We start from the raw sequence: 12,976 nt of genomic DNA, 5'->3' as shown, positions 1-12,976 counted from the left end.
CAGACTGTTTTCTAATGTCTGATTACCTCTGCTTTTACTTTAAAATAGATTTTATTAGAATTAAAATAAATAACTTATTTGAAGGAAAAACTAATTGTACAAAGCTGGGTTTGTTAAGAATTTGAAATTTTTTTGCATGTAGTTCACACAGTGAAGAAAAATCTGATTATTAGATTTCATTTACTGAGATTTCATTTACATGACTTAAGAAAACCCAAAACCAAGTTGTGCCTTATTCTGTGCAATATTCATAGTGTGAAAAAAATGTTTTGAAGTTTGGCCTTGTGACAGGTAGCAGAAGAAAAATTTTCAAATATATTCTTATAATGTATTTATTTACTTAAATGGACCAAATATTTCTTTGTCTAGATTAGGATATTTTGTATAGAGAAAATACCTGGAGAAATGTCAGATGGCAAAAGCACAGCTGCATGTACAACTGTGTCTGATATCTGTGATGACTCGAGAAGGAAGGAACAACAGCATATATGCCCCAGAAATCGACAGAAATTTCAAGGGTACTTGCAGTAGAAATTTGAAAATGCTATTTTAAAGATATATTTTTGTTATTAGGATGCTATTGCCATGTCAAATTTCTATTGCAAATTCTAGGATTGCTACTGTAATAAAAGGCATGTTGCTAGAATAAAAAGTAATTCCTAAGCAATTGCAGCACCTGCTAAATTATAAAGCCAGATGTTTCCTGAAGAAAAAGAAGAAAATTAATTCTAAAACTTCTGAAGACAGAAGTTAAACTGAAATAAACTTGTCTATTTTGACAGTTACTTATTTCCTGGTTTGTTTTTTTAAACTGGAATTTTGGAGTCATGATTTTGCCACATCAGACAATAAAATAAATTCCTAATATTTTAACTCAATTTTATTACAGACAGGTGCTACTTATTGTGATGTGTATTTTAACTTTGTGACTTCTTCTGTTCCAGTAGTAGGACCAGAGAGAACAATTTCATTTATCAATTTCCATGCACCTTTGAAATATTGATTGTTTAGACTCAGAAACTGGTAGTCAGGGAGTCTGAAATACGATGATATTCCTTAAAAGAAGCAAAAAATAATTAAAAATTTTTTGCATATCAATTTTTAAGACCTCTGTGTTGCCTTGAAATTTTTTCTTTGCCGAATATATTCCTATATAGGCTCTTATATCATCTGATGTTCTTCCTGTACCATCACCTCCAAATATTCCTGCATCTCTTAATTTCTTCCCAAGTTCTCTATAAGGCCATTTATAAACTTCTTCTCTTACAATGTTCTCCTTTATGCCAGGAGCTATGTTGCTCACCATGGTCAATTGCAGTTAAAAAAGCATCTCTGTATCAAATTTACAGCCTTGCTTTTCTTGGCCAGTATCTGTAGTTCTATGATATTTTCTGTGATATACCACAAGAATGTGACGAAATGCAATATGCTGGGTTGTCCTAAAGGGGAAGGGGAAAATGTGTACAGGGAAGAGTTTTCTGGACCACCTTGTTTGAGAGGCTGCAGTGAACCACAGTTTACTCCAGTAAATTATCTTAATATTTACAGAAAGTAGTGGCAGTGGTTAGTCCCCATTCCTCCCTTTGCCAGGGGGACCTTGGGATGGCACCGCCTCCACAACAACACATCTATGGCAAAATGCAGTATCAGATTTAATGAAAACTTTGTGCTTCTAAGAGACCACTGCATTGATTGTTTTAATAGAAAAAGCAAAGAAGCTGAAATGTTTTGCCACGATTGCTAAATACATCTTTGCTGTGCAAACAGCTGCAGAGATGGTGTGAGACAATGGTCCCTAACTGAAAAGAATGTTCAAATTCAAACTGTAACATTGGCTTTTTTTATTTGTGATCATACTAAAAACACATGCATACTGTGAAGTAAGCAGCTTTACCTTAGATAATACATGCTTTTTATGGAGATGACAACTAATTTATTAGCTTAGCACTTTAGAATTTTTGTCCTTCAGCTATGGTTTCTAGGTTTTGTTCACCATGACAGACTAGTGGGACTGTATTGTGTGCATCTGCCATTGGAACTGCTTTATGGTTTTGGGCTTAAGTACTCAAGCAAAAATCTTCGACATGATAAATACTGCGTTTTTCCATTACATGAAGAATGTTAACTAATAATTCTTGACATAAATCTTGAATGTCTTGATGTTTCAATATCATGATCATCAGGGTCATGGTGATTTGGGTATCTTTCTTGACATATGGAAAAGTCTAAGTGGCTTCCTGTATAATGACATTTATCTGGTCCTGGATTTTAAAGCATGAATTCATTAAGATGATAAATAGTAGATACAGTAGAAGTATACCCTGCATTTCAGCTTAAAAAAAATTTCTTTTATTTCAAAAGGACTGTTGAATTTGTTTCCTAAACTTCAACAGAGAGGTGGACAACTTTATTTAATGAACAGTGACTTTACAGCTGAATTTTGGTATCAGACTAGAAAGGTGCAAATTTCTTGAGCTAATGAAGAAACTGGTGCAAAAATGGAGAATCTAGAACTGATTCTAGTCCAAGCTCAAATGTCACCCATCAGAAGTAAGGCGTGTGCTTTGTGTACACATTACTGACCCAAGGTTTGTTGCTGTGCTTCCAGTGCTGTAACACACAGGAGGACACTCCCTCTCACCGACCCTAACAATTAAACGACCCGTGGCACTTTTCTGCCTTTGACGGGAATTAATATTGATATTGATATTCCAGCCAACCTTAAGTTCGGGAAGTTACATTTTCCTCGCTGTATTTCCAGCCGCATAATGTGGCTCTAGTTCTCTGTCCGGGGCTGATAACCAGTGCTGCTGGAGGGTTTAAAAAGTCCAGGATCATAGATTCAAACAAGTTACTCTGTCAGCAGCAGAGTCTAAAAGATAGAAGGTTATTCTTCCATGCATACCCCAAAGGGGCACTAAAGGGTCTTTCATGTCCTCCCCTCCTTGGAGCCGGCCGCGGCCGCTGCAGCCCCCGCAGGCGCTGGGCTTCGGGCCGGCAGGGCTGCAGGCAGCAGCACCTGCTGCAGGAAACCACCTTCCCCTCCGCAGTGAGACTTTTCCTCTCTCGCTGTGTGCCGGCGCTGTGGGAGCGAGCAGCGGCAGGGACGGCGGCACCCGCAGTGAGCGGCCGTAGGCAGCGCCCGGCAGCTCCGTCGCCGGGGCACGGAGGGGACGGCAGCGCCCGCCGCGCCCCCACCGCCGCGCCGCCTCGGGATAGACGCGGCCCCTCGCGGGGAGCGCGGAGATGTAATTCGCACGGTGCGGAGGGAAGCGCCGCTGTCCCACAGCCTGTCCCGACCCCGCGGCGAGCGGCGAAGCCCGCACCGGGAGCCGCCCCTCGTCCGGCCGCGGCGGAGCGGGCGCCTCTGGTGCGGCCGGTCCCTCCTGGCGCGCCGTAGCGATGCTGCCGGCGCCGCTGCCCTCGGAGGCTGTTCCCAAGATGGCGGCCGCGCGGGCGGCTCTGCGCGGCCGCACTCCTGCAGCCGGCTAGGGACCCGCTGCCCTCCTCCTGCTGCTCCTGCTCCGCGCTGCGCCCCCGCACCGCGCACTGGGGCCCGCCGCCATGCCGGCCCCGGTGCATGCATGAGAGACGCCGCCGAGCTGGTTTGTGCCGCCGCCGCCGCCATGGAGGAGCCGCCGCCGCCGCCGCCGGGGAGGTCAGTACCCAGTGCTGCCTCAGCGCCGGCTCCGTGCAGGGAGCGATGCCGGGCGGGGCTGCGAGCGCCGGGGCCGGGGTGCACGCTGTGCCTCCCGGCCCCTCCGCGCTGCTGAACCCGAGGCTGCTGCTGCTTCAGCGCTTCTGCGGAGCGCCACGGAGCGAGACGGTGCTTCGATAAGAAATCTCTAGTGGCTGCGGTGGGTAAGGCAGTGTTTTGTGGACGCTTTGCAATTAAAAGCAAATAGTTTCCTTCTCCCCCAGCCTCGCAGTAGTGCAAGCGGTGTGTAGGGGCAGTGCCCGCCCGGCTCCCGGAGGCTGCGGAGCGGAGCAGGAGCAGCAGCTGGAGCCCGCGGGAGGCGGACGGAGCGTGACCTGTGCTCCTTGACTTGTGAGCTGCAGCGATAAAAGCGCTGCCCTCCTGCGAGGCTGTCTCGTGTTTATGGCAGCCGTGCTTAAGATCGGGTTCTCTTTGGCGTGCCCGTGAAACAGCAGGGTCATGGAGTATCGCTGCTGGCAACGTTGCAATCGATAGTTGTAAGAACATAGGGTTAAAAAAAATCACAAAAAACAAAAAGCGTTCACAAAGAAGTGTTGTGATGCCTCAAAGCTTTCTGCAACTGCTGTCACCTCCTCTACAATTGGCTTTTTGCGAGTCTCCATCTGTGCTCGGCTGAGAGATGGGGATGCAAATTACTTTATGGTTCAGTTTTTCCAGCTGGCTGCAGAAGTATTGCATAAGTCCAAGTTATTAATTCCGTGGCAATTATTTCTCATTTTTAAATAACATCCTGTTGATGCACTTCACTTCTCGCTAGGAGGCATTCAGGAAACCTTTTTAAAACGCTTGTGTGATCAATTAGTACTGTAATGTAGTAGTCGGGTGCATTGTGTTCCAGGTGTGCTGTGCAAAATATCTGCTGTGGTGTTGCTGAGATAGTTCTTGAGTATTGTGAACTGTTGTTCTGTACTGATGGAATAAAAGGGAAGTGGTGATGTGCTCCTGTGTGGGTCAAGGCTATGGGGTTGAACAGTGCCTTTGAGTTTTCATGAATGTGCACTAACGATTTGTTTTTCTGTCATGCCAAAATCGGAATATATATAAAATTAGTAAGATTTAACAGAAATATTATGAAATATAAATGCTATAGGGCAACGGAATTAGTAAGCTTCTAAGTTCCTTTTTAAAGGACTCTTCAAATACTAATACTGCAGGTTAAGCAGAAAATGATTTAAAATAAAGTTTGTATAACAGCACGACACTACACTTGAGCTGTCTTCATGCAGAAGAGTAATCTTCAGAGCCTGAATGGAAAACACCCAGGCATTTCCTGTGCAGGGCCATTTCTGACCTCTGCTGGATTCTGCTTATTACAGGACAGTTTATATGAGTCGGATGTGGGTGTGGATAATGTGGTGACAACTTTACCCAGCAAATGAAAATTGAATTAGCTATTTCAGAGTGAGCTGGTAGGTGGGTAGGGGATGTCTCAGAACAATTAGGTAGTCTTAATTTGTGTAGGGTAATGCATGTACTCCATCCACTGTGATTCACTTCTGCGTGTACTTTGTGTCCCAAGTTCACACCTGCTTCTCTGGCTTTATGCAGCACTTGCTTTAACTTAAATGTAATACAAGTAAAATATCTGATTTTCTTTTGGTTCAAATTTTGGAGCCATCATTAGTTGTTTATTCTTGGGGCTGTGAGGTCAGAATCTTGTTGAAATCAGTTTATTTTGCACAGCCTTGGGCGTTTGAAGTCCATTTGATGGCAGATCACTTTTAATCCTGTTTGTAGACTATGAATGTGTTCTTATGATAAAGAGTTCTGGCTGCTACTAAAGTGCATTGCTATAATGCATTCTCTTTAAGTTAACTTTAGTTCTGGTGGAGAAGTATTCAGTCATTTGAATTAGCAATACACCTACATTTGTTTAATAAACAAAACTTACTGATTTGTTGTTCTGAGACTGCCTGATGTGAGAAATCTGCTTGTCTTTGTGTGAGGAGTCTGTCTCTTGTTAGAATATAAATGCAATGGTAAATTTTGTAACTGAAGGCAAACATAAAATATATATATATATATATTTAATTACACAGTCCTTAGTCAAAAGCTTTTGATTATGAATCCCTCTCCAAAAACACTGTGTTTTTCCCAGGTCTTATTTTCATTCTTGAAACACACTTTGGTGGGGGGAGAGAGGGGAGACAGCTCTAAACTGAAAAATGCTCAGGGAAGCTATGAACAAATGTTGATTTTGAGGTAGAATTGCACTTTGACCCTGGATAGCATGCAGTGGTTATGGATAAGTGAAAAGATACTACTGAAAGATTTAGTGAAGAATTCACGTTTAAGTATCAATCCTTAAAACAAGTGGAAAGTTTTCAAGCTAAAATGTTTCCACTTAGATAATTTAGAATGGCAATTAAAACAGATGTGTTTAGTGTTTCTTGACCATTTCCCATAGGCTTTATATTTCCCAAGCCCAATTTTAGGCTTTCCCAAGAATTTTCTGGCACAAAATCCACCGTAGAGAAAAATGAGGCCTTAAGCATGTCCTTTGTTGGGACTCTGTCCTTTGTTTGGGGGCACTGCAAAGGCATGAAGAGACATAGGGCTACCCTGACTTGTGCTTTGATTGCTTGTAGCCCTCTTTTCTCCTAGCACACATCCAGTGCAAGGGGTGAAGGAAGGATCAAGGCTGTGAATAAGGTGGGACAGAATTGTGAATTATGTGGAGGCTTCCTCCTTGCTGGAGAGCTTGTCAGTAGTCTCTCTGCCAGATTTGTTGTCTCTAGGATGACAATGAATTGGGGCTGTCAGTCTGCAGCATCTGTGGTTTGGGGAAAGCCTGAGGTTATGTCATGAATTGTGCTCAACATATTTTCCTGCTTGCCAGACTATCTGTATGGCTGATAGTATATGAGCAGTGAAGGAGCTTATTTTATTAAGATCATAGCTTCAGTGGGAAAAATGATTTAAGTATATAGAGCTTTGCCATAGTTTTTTTTCTCTCATGCATTTAAATGAAGTGAGATGTAATCTCTATTCTACATGTATTGCATTTTCTTGTTTACATGTGCAAGACTGGAATGAATGACTGATTGCTCCACCTACGCACAAACACACATGAAGTGCTCGTTGAGATGTCTTTGGCATTGGTAGCAGTAAGGATTAGTCTGTGTTGTGTGGCTGCTTGGGTTGTTTTTATGTCTGTTAATTAGTGCTGTCTCTGTCAAGGTTGGTTTTGCTATTATGTAAGCTAGTGATATTGACCTTTGTGGAATGCAAACTGTGCTGTGATGAAAACAAATCTACTGAATTTAAAGGAAAGCATAAGAGATATGCAGTAATTCTTACTTCAGGGAGCTAATTGGGATTTTTAGAGGCTTATAAAGATTTGACTTCCGTGACAACCACATTTCTTAAATTGCATACACACCATTATTTTAAACTGCAGCTAAAATACATTTAGAAGACAATTTTTCATAGTACCAACTGCTAGTCAATAGTGTGTTGACCTCTGTCAGCTCAGGAATCTCAGCTCATTTCTTCAGTTGTGTGGTTGGATTTGCTGTTGTCTACAACGTTTATGTTCACAAAACTGTTACTTTCCTTCAGTTTTATTCTTCTCTCAGAGATGTTAACTGCATTGATGCTACATTTAGTCTGTAATTTATTGACTAAATAATTTTTGAATTTTAAAAAATAACTTAGAAGCTTATTTATTTGAAGAGTTGACAGGAGTCCCATGCTCACTCTTGGCTTACTGGAAACATAAAGCCAAATGAAAATCTTTTAACATCTGAATTTGAGTGTTACTGAATTGTCAAATGTTCACTTGTGTCCAGTCCAAGAATGCTGTATGTAAAGTCACATTAATTTATCATGAAACCCTATCAGGTTTATTCTGGAGCCAGACAAGATAGGCTGTAACTATTGTGCTGATGAATGTCTCCTTCAGTCTTAGGGTAGAAGGAGGAAATTAGTTCTGTTCTGTCTGTGTCCTGCTGATATTCAGTGGTACTGAGTACCATGTGTTGCTTTTTAATGTGGTGTGAATATATGGTTTATTATGCCCTTGGCTTACTTGTGCTGCTGGTTTACTTGCTGTTGCTTTTTCTAAGAGCAGTATTTGTAAAGGTTTTGGCATTTTGGCTGTAGAATATCCATTCAGTAAGTGATAACAAGGCCACAGTTACACATGCCTCGATTACTTGGCTTCACTCTCTCCATCGAACTCTCTGTGGGTGTTACCGCTTAGCTTTTGGGATGCTCCAAATAGTGCAGAGAACTGAAGTCCCATTGCATTACATGGATTTTCCAAATGTCACAGAAAAGAAGTCCAGCATGCCATGCTCAGACAGCAGCTTCCATTGAAGATGTATTTAACTTTTAATGCTTCACCTTCAGGGTTCTTGTAGGCTTTGACTTTGTCTAAATGATGAACTGGAACTTTGGGATCATAACCAGTTGTTAGTTTTTTCTTAACTGGGAATGGAACTTTCTGCCAGAAGGGTAGAGTGTGTGTGGGAGAGTGGGGAAGGAATGGCTGTTACAGTTTGTTTTATTTTTTATCACAGGTCTGTGCATTTCCCATTTTATCACTTTTATATATGATATATTTATAGTTGAACCTAGCAACTCTTTTCCCAGTAGTATGTAACTTTTCTTGGTGTAGCTTAAGTTTTCCAGAAAATCCATGCAGGTGTGTTAGTACAGATTTTTCATCAGTAGTTCTTAATTAAGTCTTCTTTACTGTATTGGTGTGTGGCTTGAGACCTTGGGATCTGATCTGTGCAGGTGCCAAGAGCTTAATCATTGCAGCACTTACCCTTTGGATTGATACTGTACTATGTAGTGCTCAAACATCATTAGTGAGGAAAGCATATTTCAGATATTCTTCCTTGAAAAAAAACCAGTTCAAATTCCCAAATATGAGCTAGGATATAGTTGAAGTTGAAGTAGTACTAATGGAGAACCATGGAGTCTAGAATCAATGAATATTTTAACTTTAGTTGTTAAGTGAAGAGAGTTGGATACTAACTGGGCTGGGTAAAGATCTCTGAGCTCCTGTTTCTACAGTTCTAACCTTTGATTCACTTGCAGCCTCACTGGGCAGGCTTAAACGTGGATGTGGAAACCTAACAAACTCATCAACACTTTCACACTTTATTGCACATTGTAGAGCAAGGGTAGAATTAAATAGGCTTTTTTTTTTTTTTTCTTTTGAAATAAAATATGGCATAGTTTTAATCAAATAATCTATTTGGAGCAAGCTCAGAAATGAATTTACTGTAAATACTGTAGATTCTGTAAATACTGTAAATTCATGGTTCAGATTTGTATGAAAACTTATAATAATCCAAGGTGAAAAAATTAGTTAAGCTTTCTCTGTTTTCAAATTTGTTAGTAAAAAAGAACAGAAAGTTCTGAGTATTTTTTTTCTGAGATGAGAACATGAAGATCTGCCAAAACTTTTATAAGAGCTCTATTTTATTAATGTTTTATACTTATTTCTGGTTGGTATAACTTGCAGAAGAAAAATTACTTCCTGATATCATTTAAATATGTCTCAGTAGTGTTTATCACTACTTGCTATAAAAAGATGAGTACTACTTTGCATTCTGCTTAATTTATTCTTGAATTAATGTTTGCCAGTTTCTTCTTTTGAGGTTTACCATCTTGTTCTAATCAGCCAAAATGTGCTTCAATGCCTTACCACTCTTTCAATAACTTTTGTTATATTTTTCTGTGACATTGTCTTTTTTGTTTGTAAATACAGTAAGCACATTTAGAAGCTTCTGCACAGGAATATAGGAGCATTTTGGGAAAAGTGCCAAAGTAGTAGTAATTTGCAGAACTGACTCTGGTGTCCAGATCTTGAGAAGGAGAAAATTATGTTAAAATTTTTCAGTTAAATTTGATAGTAGGTACATTTGTGCTCTAAGGACATTTGTGATACCCAGTCAGACATGTGCTTGAGGTCTACTCTAGAAGTGTGTTCACACTTGCTGGGTCCTTCCATTCTAATTAAACAGCTTAATTGTGAGTTACCAAGGAGGAAAAATTGTTGCTGAGAATCAATTACAGTTTAACTGTTTAGCTCAAAGCCGTACATTAGTCTTTTCCCAAGTAATGACTTTTATTTTGTCCTTGGTTTCTGGAGAAATAGTGGTGGTTTTCTCACAGTGAAGTCTGACTCCAAACCACTGTGTTGCAGCAGAAATACTTGCTTTATATTGCTTCCTCAGTTGATGTGGAATTTATTGTACTTGGTTCTTAACTGTTGGCAGGGTTGTTGTAGTGTAAACCTGTAGTTTGCAGTGGGAGGCATGGGTTTCATAGCAGCCTTGAGTGTCCACATTTTTGCAGCCCTGCTAAAGCTTATTTGTCAAAGAGAAGCAAGGTGTAAATTGTGAACATAGCAGGGCTTTTCAAGGACTTCTGTTACATACTGACAATTCACTAATGAAGTTTTAGTGTTTCTGTGTTTATTCCTGTTCACAATCCCTTGTTCATAGGTTAATTTATAAGAAAGCTACTGGAATTATGTAATCAATCAGTTCTTGATGGTTACACCAGTATCACCTGAAACATTTTCCTGCCCAAGTATTTTGCTTTTATTGTTGCTGCAAGTAAAAATCTGCATTAGTTTTTTGGCTGACTTAGCTAAAAATTACTGTTCTCATCTCCTAACATCCCTCGCTTGCCCTCCATCAACTAGGAGTGTCTGCCACATGAAACTTGCTAGTGTGACATTAAGTACATTTAGCTGCCTAATCAAAATTAAAGTGGCTGAAGTTGGAAAAATCCTACTAACAAAGACATTCCAGTTAAGCTGGATTTTTTTTTGTCAGCACCAGTGAAGAGGCAGGGTTGGTACTTTACGTTACGCCTGTGCATCTTGGGTGCTGGTGACTTCTGACAAAGTGTCTGGAAAGCAGAAGGGACAGACAGTCCTGTAAAATTGCTTCATGTACAGCCAGAAGAGAGTGTCTGAGGACATGATTTCACTTAGTACTCAGCAGGTTGCCTTCTTTACGCTGGTGTCTCTACAAGAGAATGCCAGGCTCAGGAAGGATGTAATGGAGGAGCTTGGCTGTTGCGTGGCTGTGGGGTTTTCGCTTGTGGGTATTGATTTGACAGGTAAATGGTGCACCAGAAAACCAATGGGTTTTTTCACTGTCAGGTTGGTAATTGAGTTCATATGATCTTGCCTTCTGTGCAGAAGGAATGGCATAAGGGGCAGAGATGTGCAACCTGGGAAGCAAAAGGTGCACTGGAGCAGGTTCGCCTTCTTACTGTGTCATCTACTGTGACTTTAGTGTTGGTCATTTCTGAGAGTCTTCACTGTAAAAAGTTGTGTGAACAGCATTACATTTCATACTTGATAATTTGTTTTTGAATATTACTTCATTTTTTGTGCTCTTACAGTCTGCTGTAAGCTGTTTTAATGCAAACTTAGATTCTATAGGATTTGTATATGTAGACATACTAGATGAAAGATGCAAGTCCTTTTTTGCATTTTGTGTCAGGAGTAAATGGTAAAATTACTATCTGTTATGAATAAATTCTTTGCTCTCCTTTACTCCCGTCCATATATCAGCTTTTTCCCCACAGTAGGCTGGTTGTTCATTCCTAGGCTGCAGAGATAAATGATCACATATCCTGCCATCCCCTGATTCCTCTGGGAGAAAAAAATTGTAGCTATGTACAGCTGAATTTGAATTCAAATATTTATTTAAACTGAAATTTTTATGCTGGTACTGTATCTTCTAATTTGAAATTGAAATTTCCTTCACATAAGTGCTGTGCCAGACTTAAACAGGGTGCATATATAAAAAAAAAAGCTTCATTTGTATATACTGTGTGCAAATTCCTGCTGTGCTGTAATAAATGTAATTAAAAAAAAACCCAACAAGATCATTTCCTTGCCTTCTACTGAAGACTTCCTTTTGCTGCACTTAGGGCAGTTTATAGTAAATGCAGTAGCATCAAACACTTCATTTTTGTATTCACATGTGTAGCAGATCTTTGAAAATACCTTATCCAAAGCTGGATTTTTAGTTGCTTCTGCTTTTGGTTCAGCAACCTTTCAGAATCATGTCCATTTATTTAAAACTTACAGCTTCCCACAGAACATAATGTTTAAAAAGTGGTTAAAATATAGGGGTGCATGATGCTTTCTTAACATTGGAACATAACACTATGTGTTTACACCAGATAACTGTCCAGTACTGTAGCAGAACTTCAGGTTTTTCTATCTTGTTTCCTGATTAGGTTGTCTAAACCTCAGTCTTTGATACCCAGCATGCTACTGATTGTTTAGTGAAGTTCCTTCCTTGTGCTGTTGGTTCAGGACTACCATTACATTCTCTTCTGCAACAAAATGAAACCTAGTACTGCCCCAAAGAAACTGCAGCGTCCAGTTTTGTTGTGTGTGGTGTTTAGCAGCATCAACTGAGTACTTTATGGTTTTTTTGTTTTAACAGGTGCAAAGGTGGGTACCTAAAAATTCTGTTTGCTTTTTGCATTACTAGCAACTGTTGGGTGGTGACAGTTCTTGTCAGAATACTGTTTGAAATAGACTGGTTGCAACTACCTTTAGGGAGAGCTACCTTAACTTTAACAGGATATGTTTGGCAGTGTGTAGTGCCTGTGTTTTCTGCTGCTTTTGCTAACTGGGAATGTGCATTACTAAGAACAGACTAATGCAGCTTTGTCTTCCTCCATTAATTATTGAGCTGAATCTGAGTTAAGGAGTATATATTTGAAAAACAGACACTTTGCTTTTAAAACAAAGCCACTGAATGTCAAGAGCTGGTACTTGGTGATTTGGTGCTGGACCCTGTACAGATATTGCAGTTCTTTAATACAAAAGTGTCAGGGTAAGTAAGTAAGAAGTGTTGAGAAAGAGCCTTCCTGATTCCTGCATAGTGTGATGTCTTTGAAACTGCAGGAAGCTGCTTACATCAGCAGTGTCTGGAGTGCACAGCTTCCAAACAGCCCCATTGTGGTGGGTGATGATCCTGGCTCCTGTGTGGCAACTGCTTAACTCAAACTTATTGCCATGTGCTTGTAGTCCAGTCAAGTGACCTGTACTGCTCTGGTCCCCAACAAGCTTCTAACCTGCCTGTGGGATGATGAGCAATGGCTGAACCTGAGCTAATGATCTAAGTGCCTAATGTATTTGAACTCCTGCTTATGGCAAGGGTAGCTGATAGAAGGGAAGAGTAAAAAGATGTTTCCTCCATATAGCTGTCACAGTTTTTAGGATAATGTCTTATTAATGAATGTTACAAACTTTGCAAGTTT

At 40.5% G+C, this 12,976-nt stretch overlaps 1 protein-coding gene across 4 annotated transcripts in view; it reads left to right on the top strand.

Annotated features, from left to right (window-relative positions):
• The first annotated feature begins 3,411 nt into the window (after positions 1-3,411).
• Positions 3,412-12,976, top strand: part of MAP3K4 (mitogen-activated protein kinase kinase kinase 4) — a 62,546-nt gene continuing 52,981 nt past the window's right edge. Inside the window, exon 1 of one of the 4 annotated variants that reach the window (XM_021544132.2) lies at positions 3,412-3,658. In XM_021544132.2, the coding sequence (XP_021399807.1) occupies positions 3,585-3,658 (74 nt within the window). In that variant the 5' untranslated portion in view covers positions 3,412-3,584. Of the gene's footprint in view, positions 3,659-3,723; positions 3,862-12,976 lie in introns of those variants that run through there. The other 3 variants (XM_085576849.1, XM_085576850.1, XM_085576851.1) reach the window with 3 other exon arrangements.

Source organism: Lonchura striata, chromosome 3 (assembly GCF_050655825.1).
Source record: "Lonchura striata isolate lonStrDom1 chromosome 3, ASM5065582v1, whole genome shotgun sequence".
NCBI lineage: Eukaryota > Metazoa > Chordata > Aves > Passeriformes > Estrildidae > Lonchura > Lonchura striata.
Note: the sequence above shows the minus strand (reverse complement) of the source record. Positions and strands in the feature narration are given on the sequence as shown.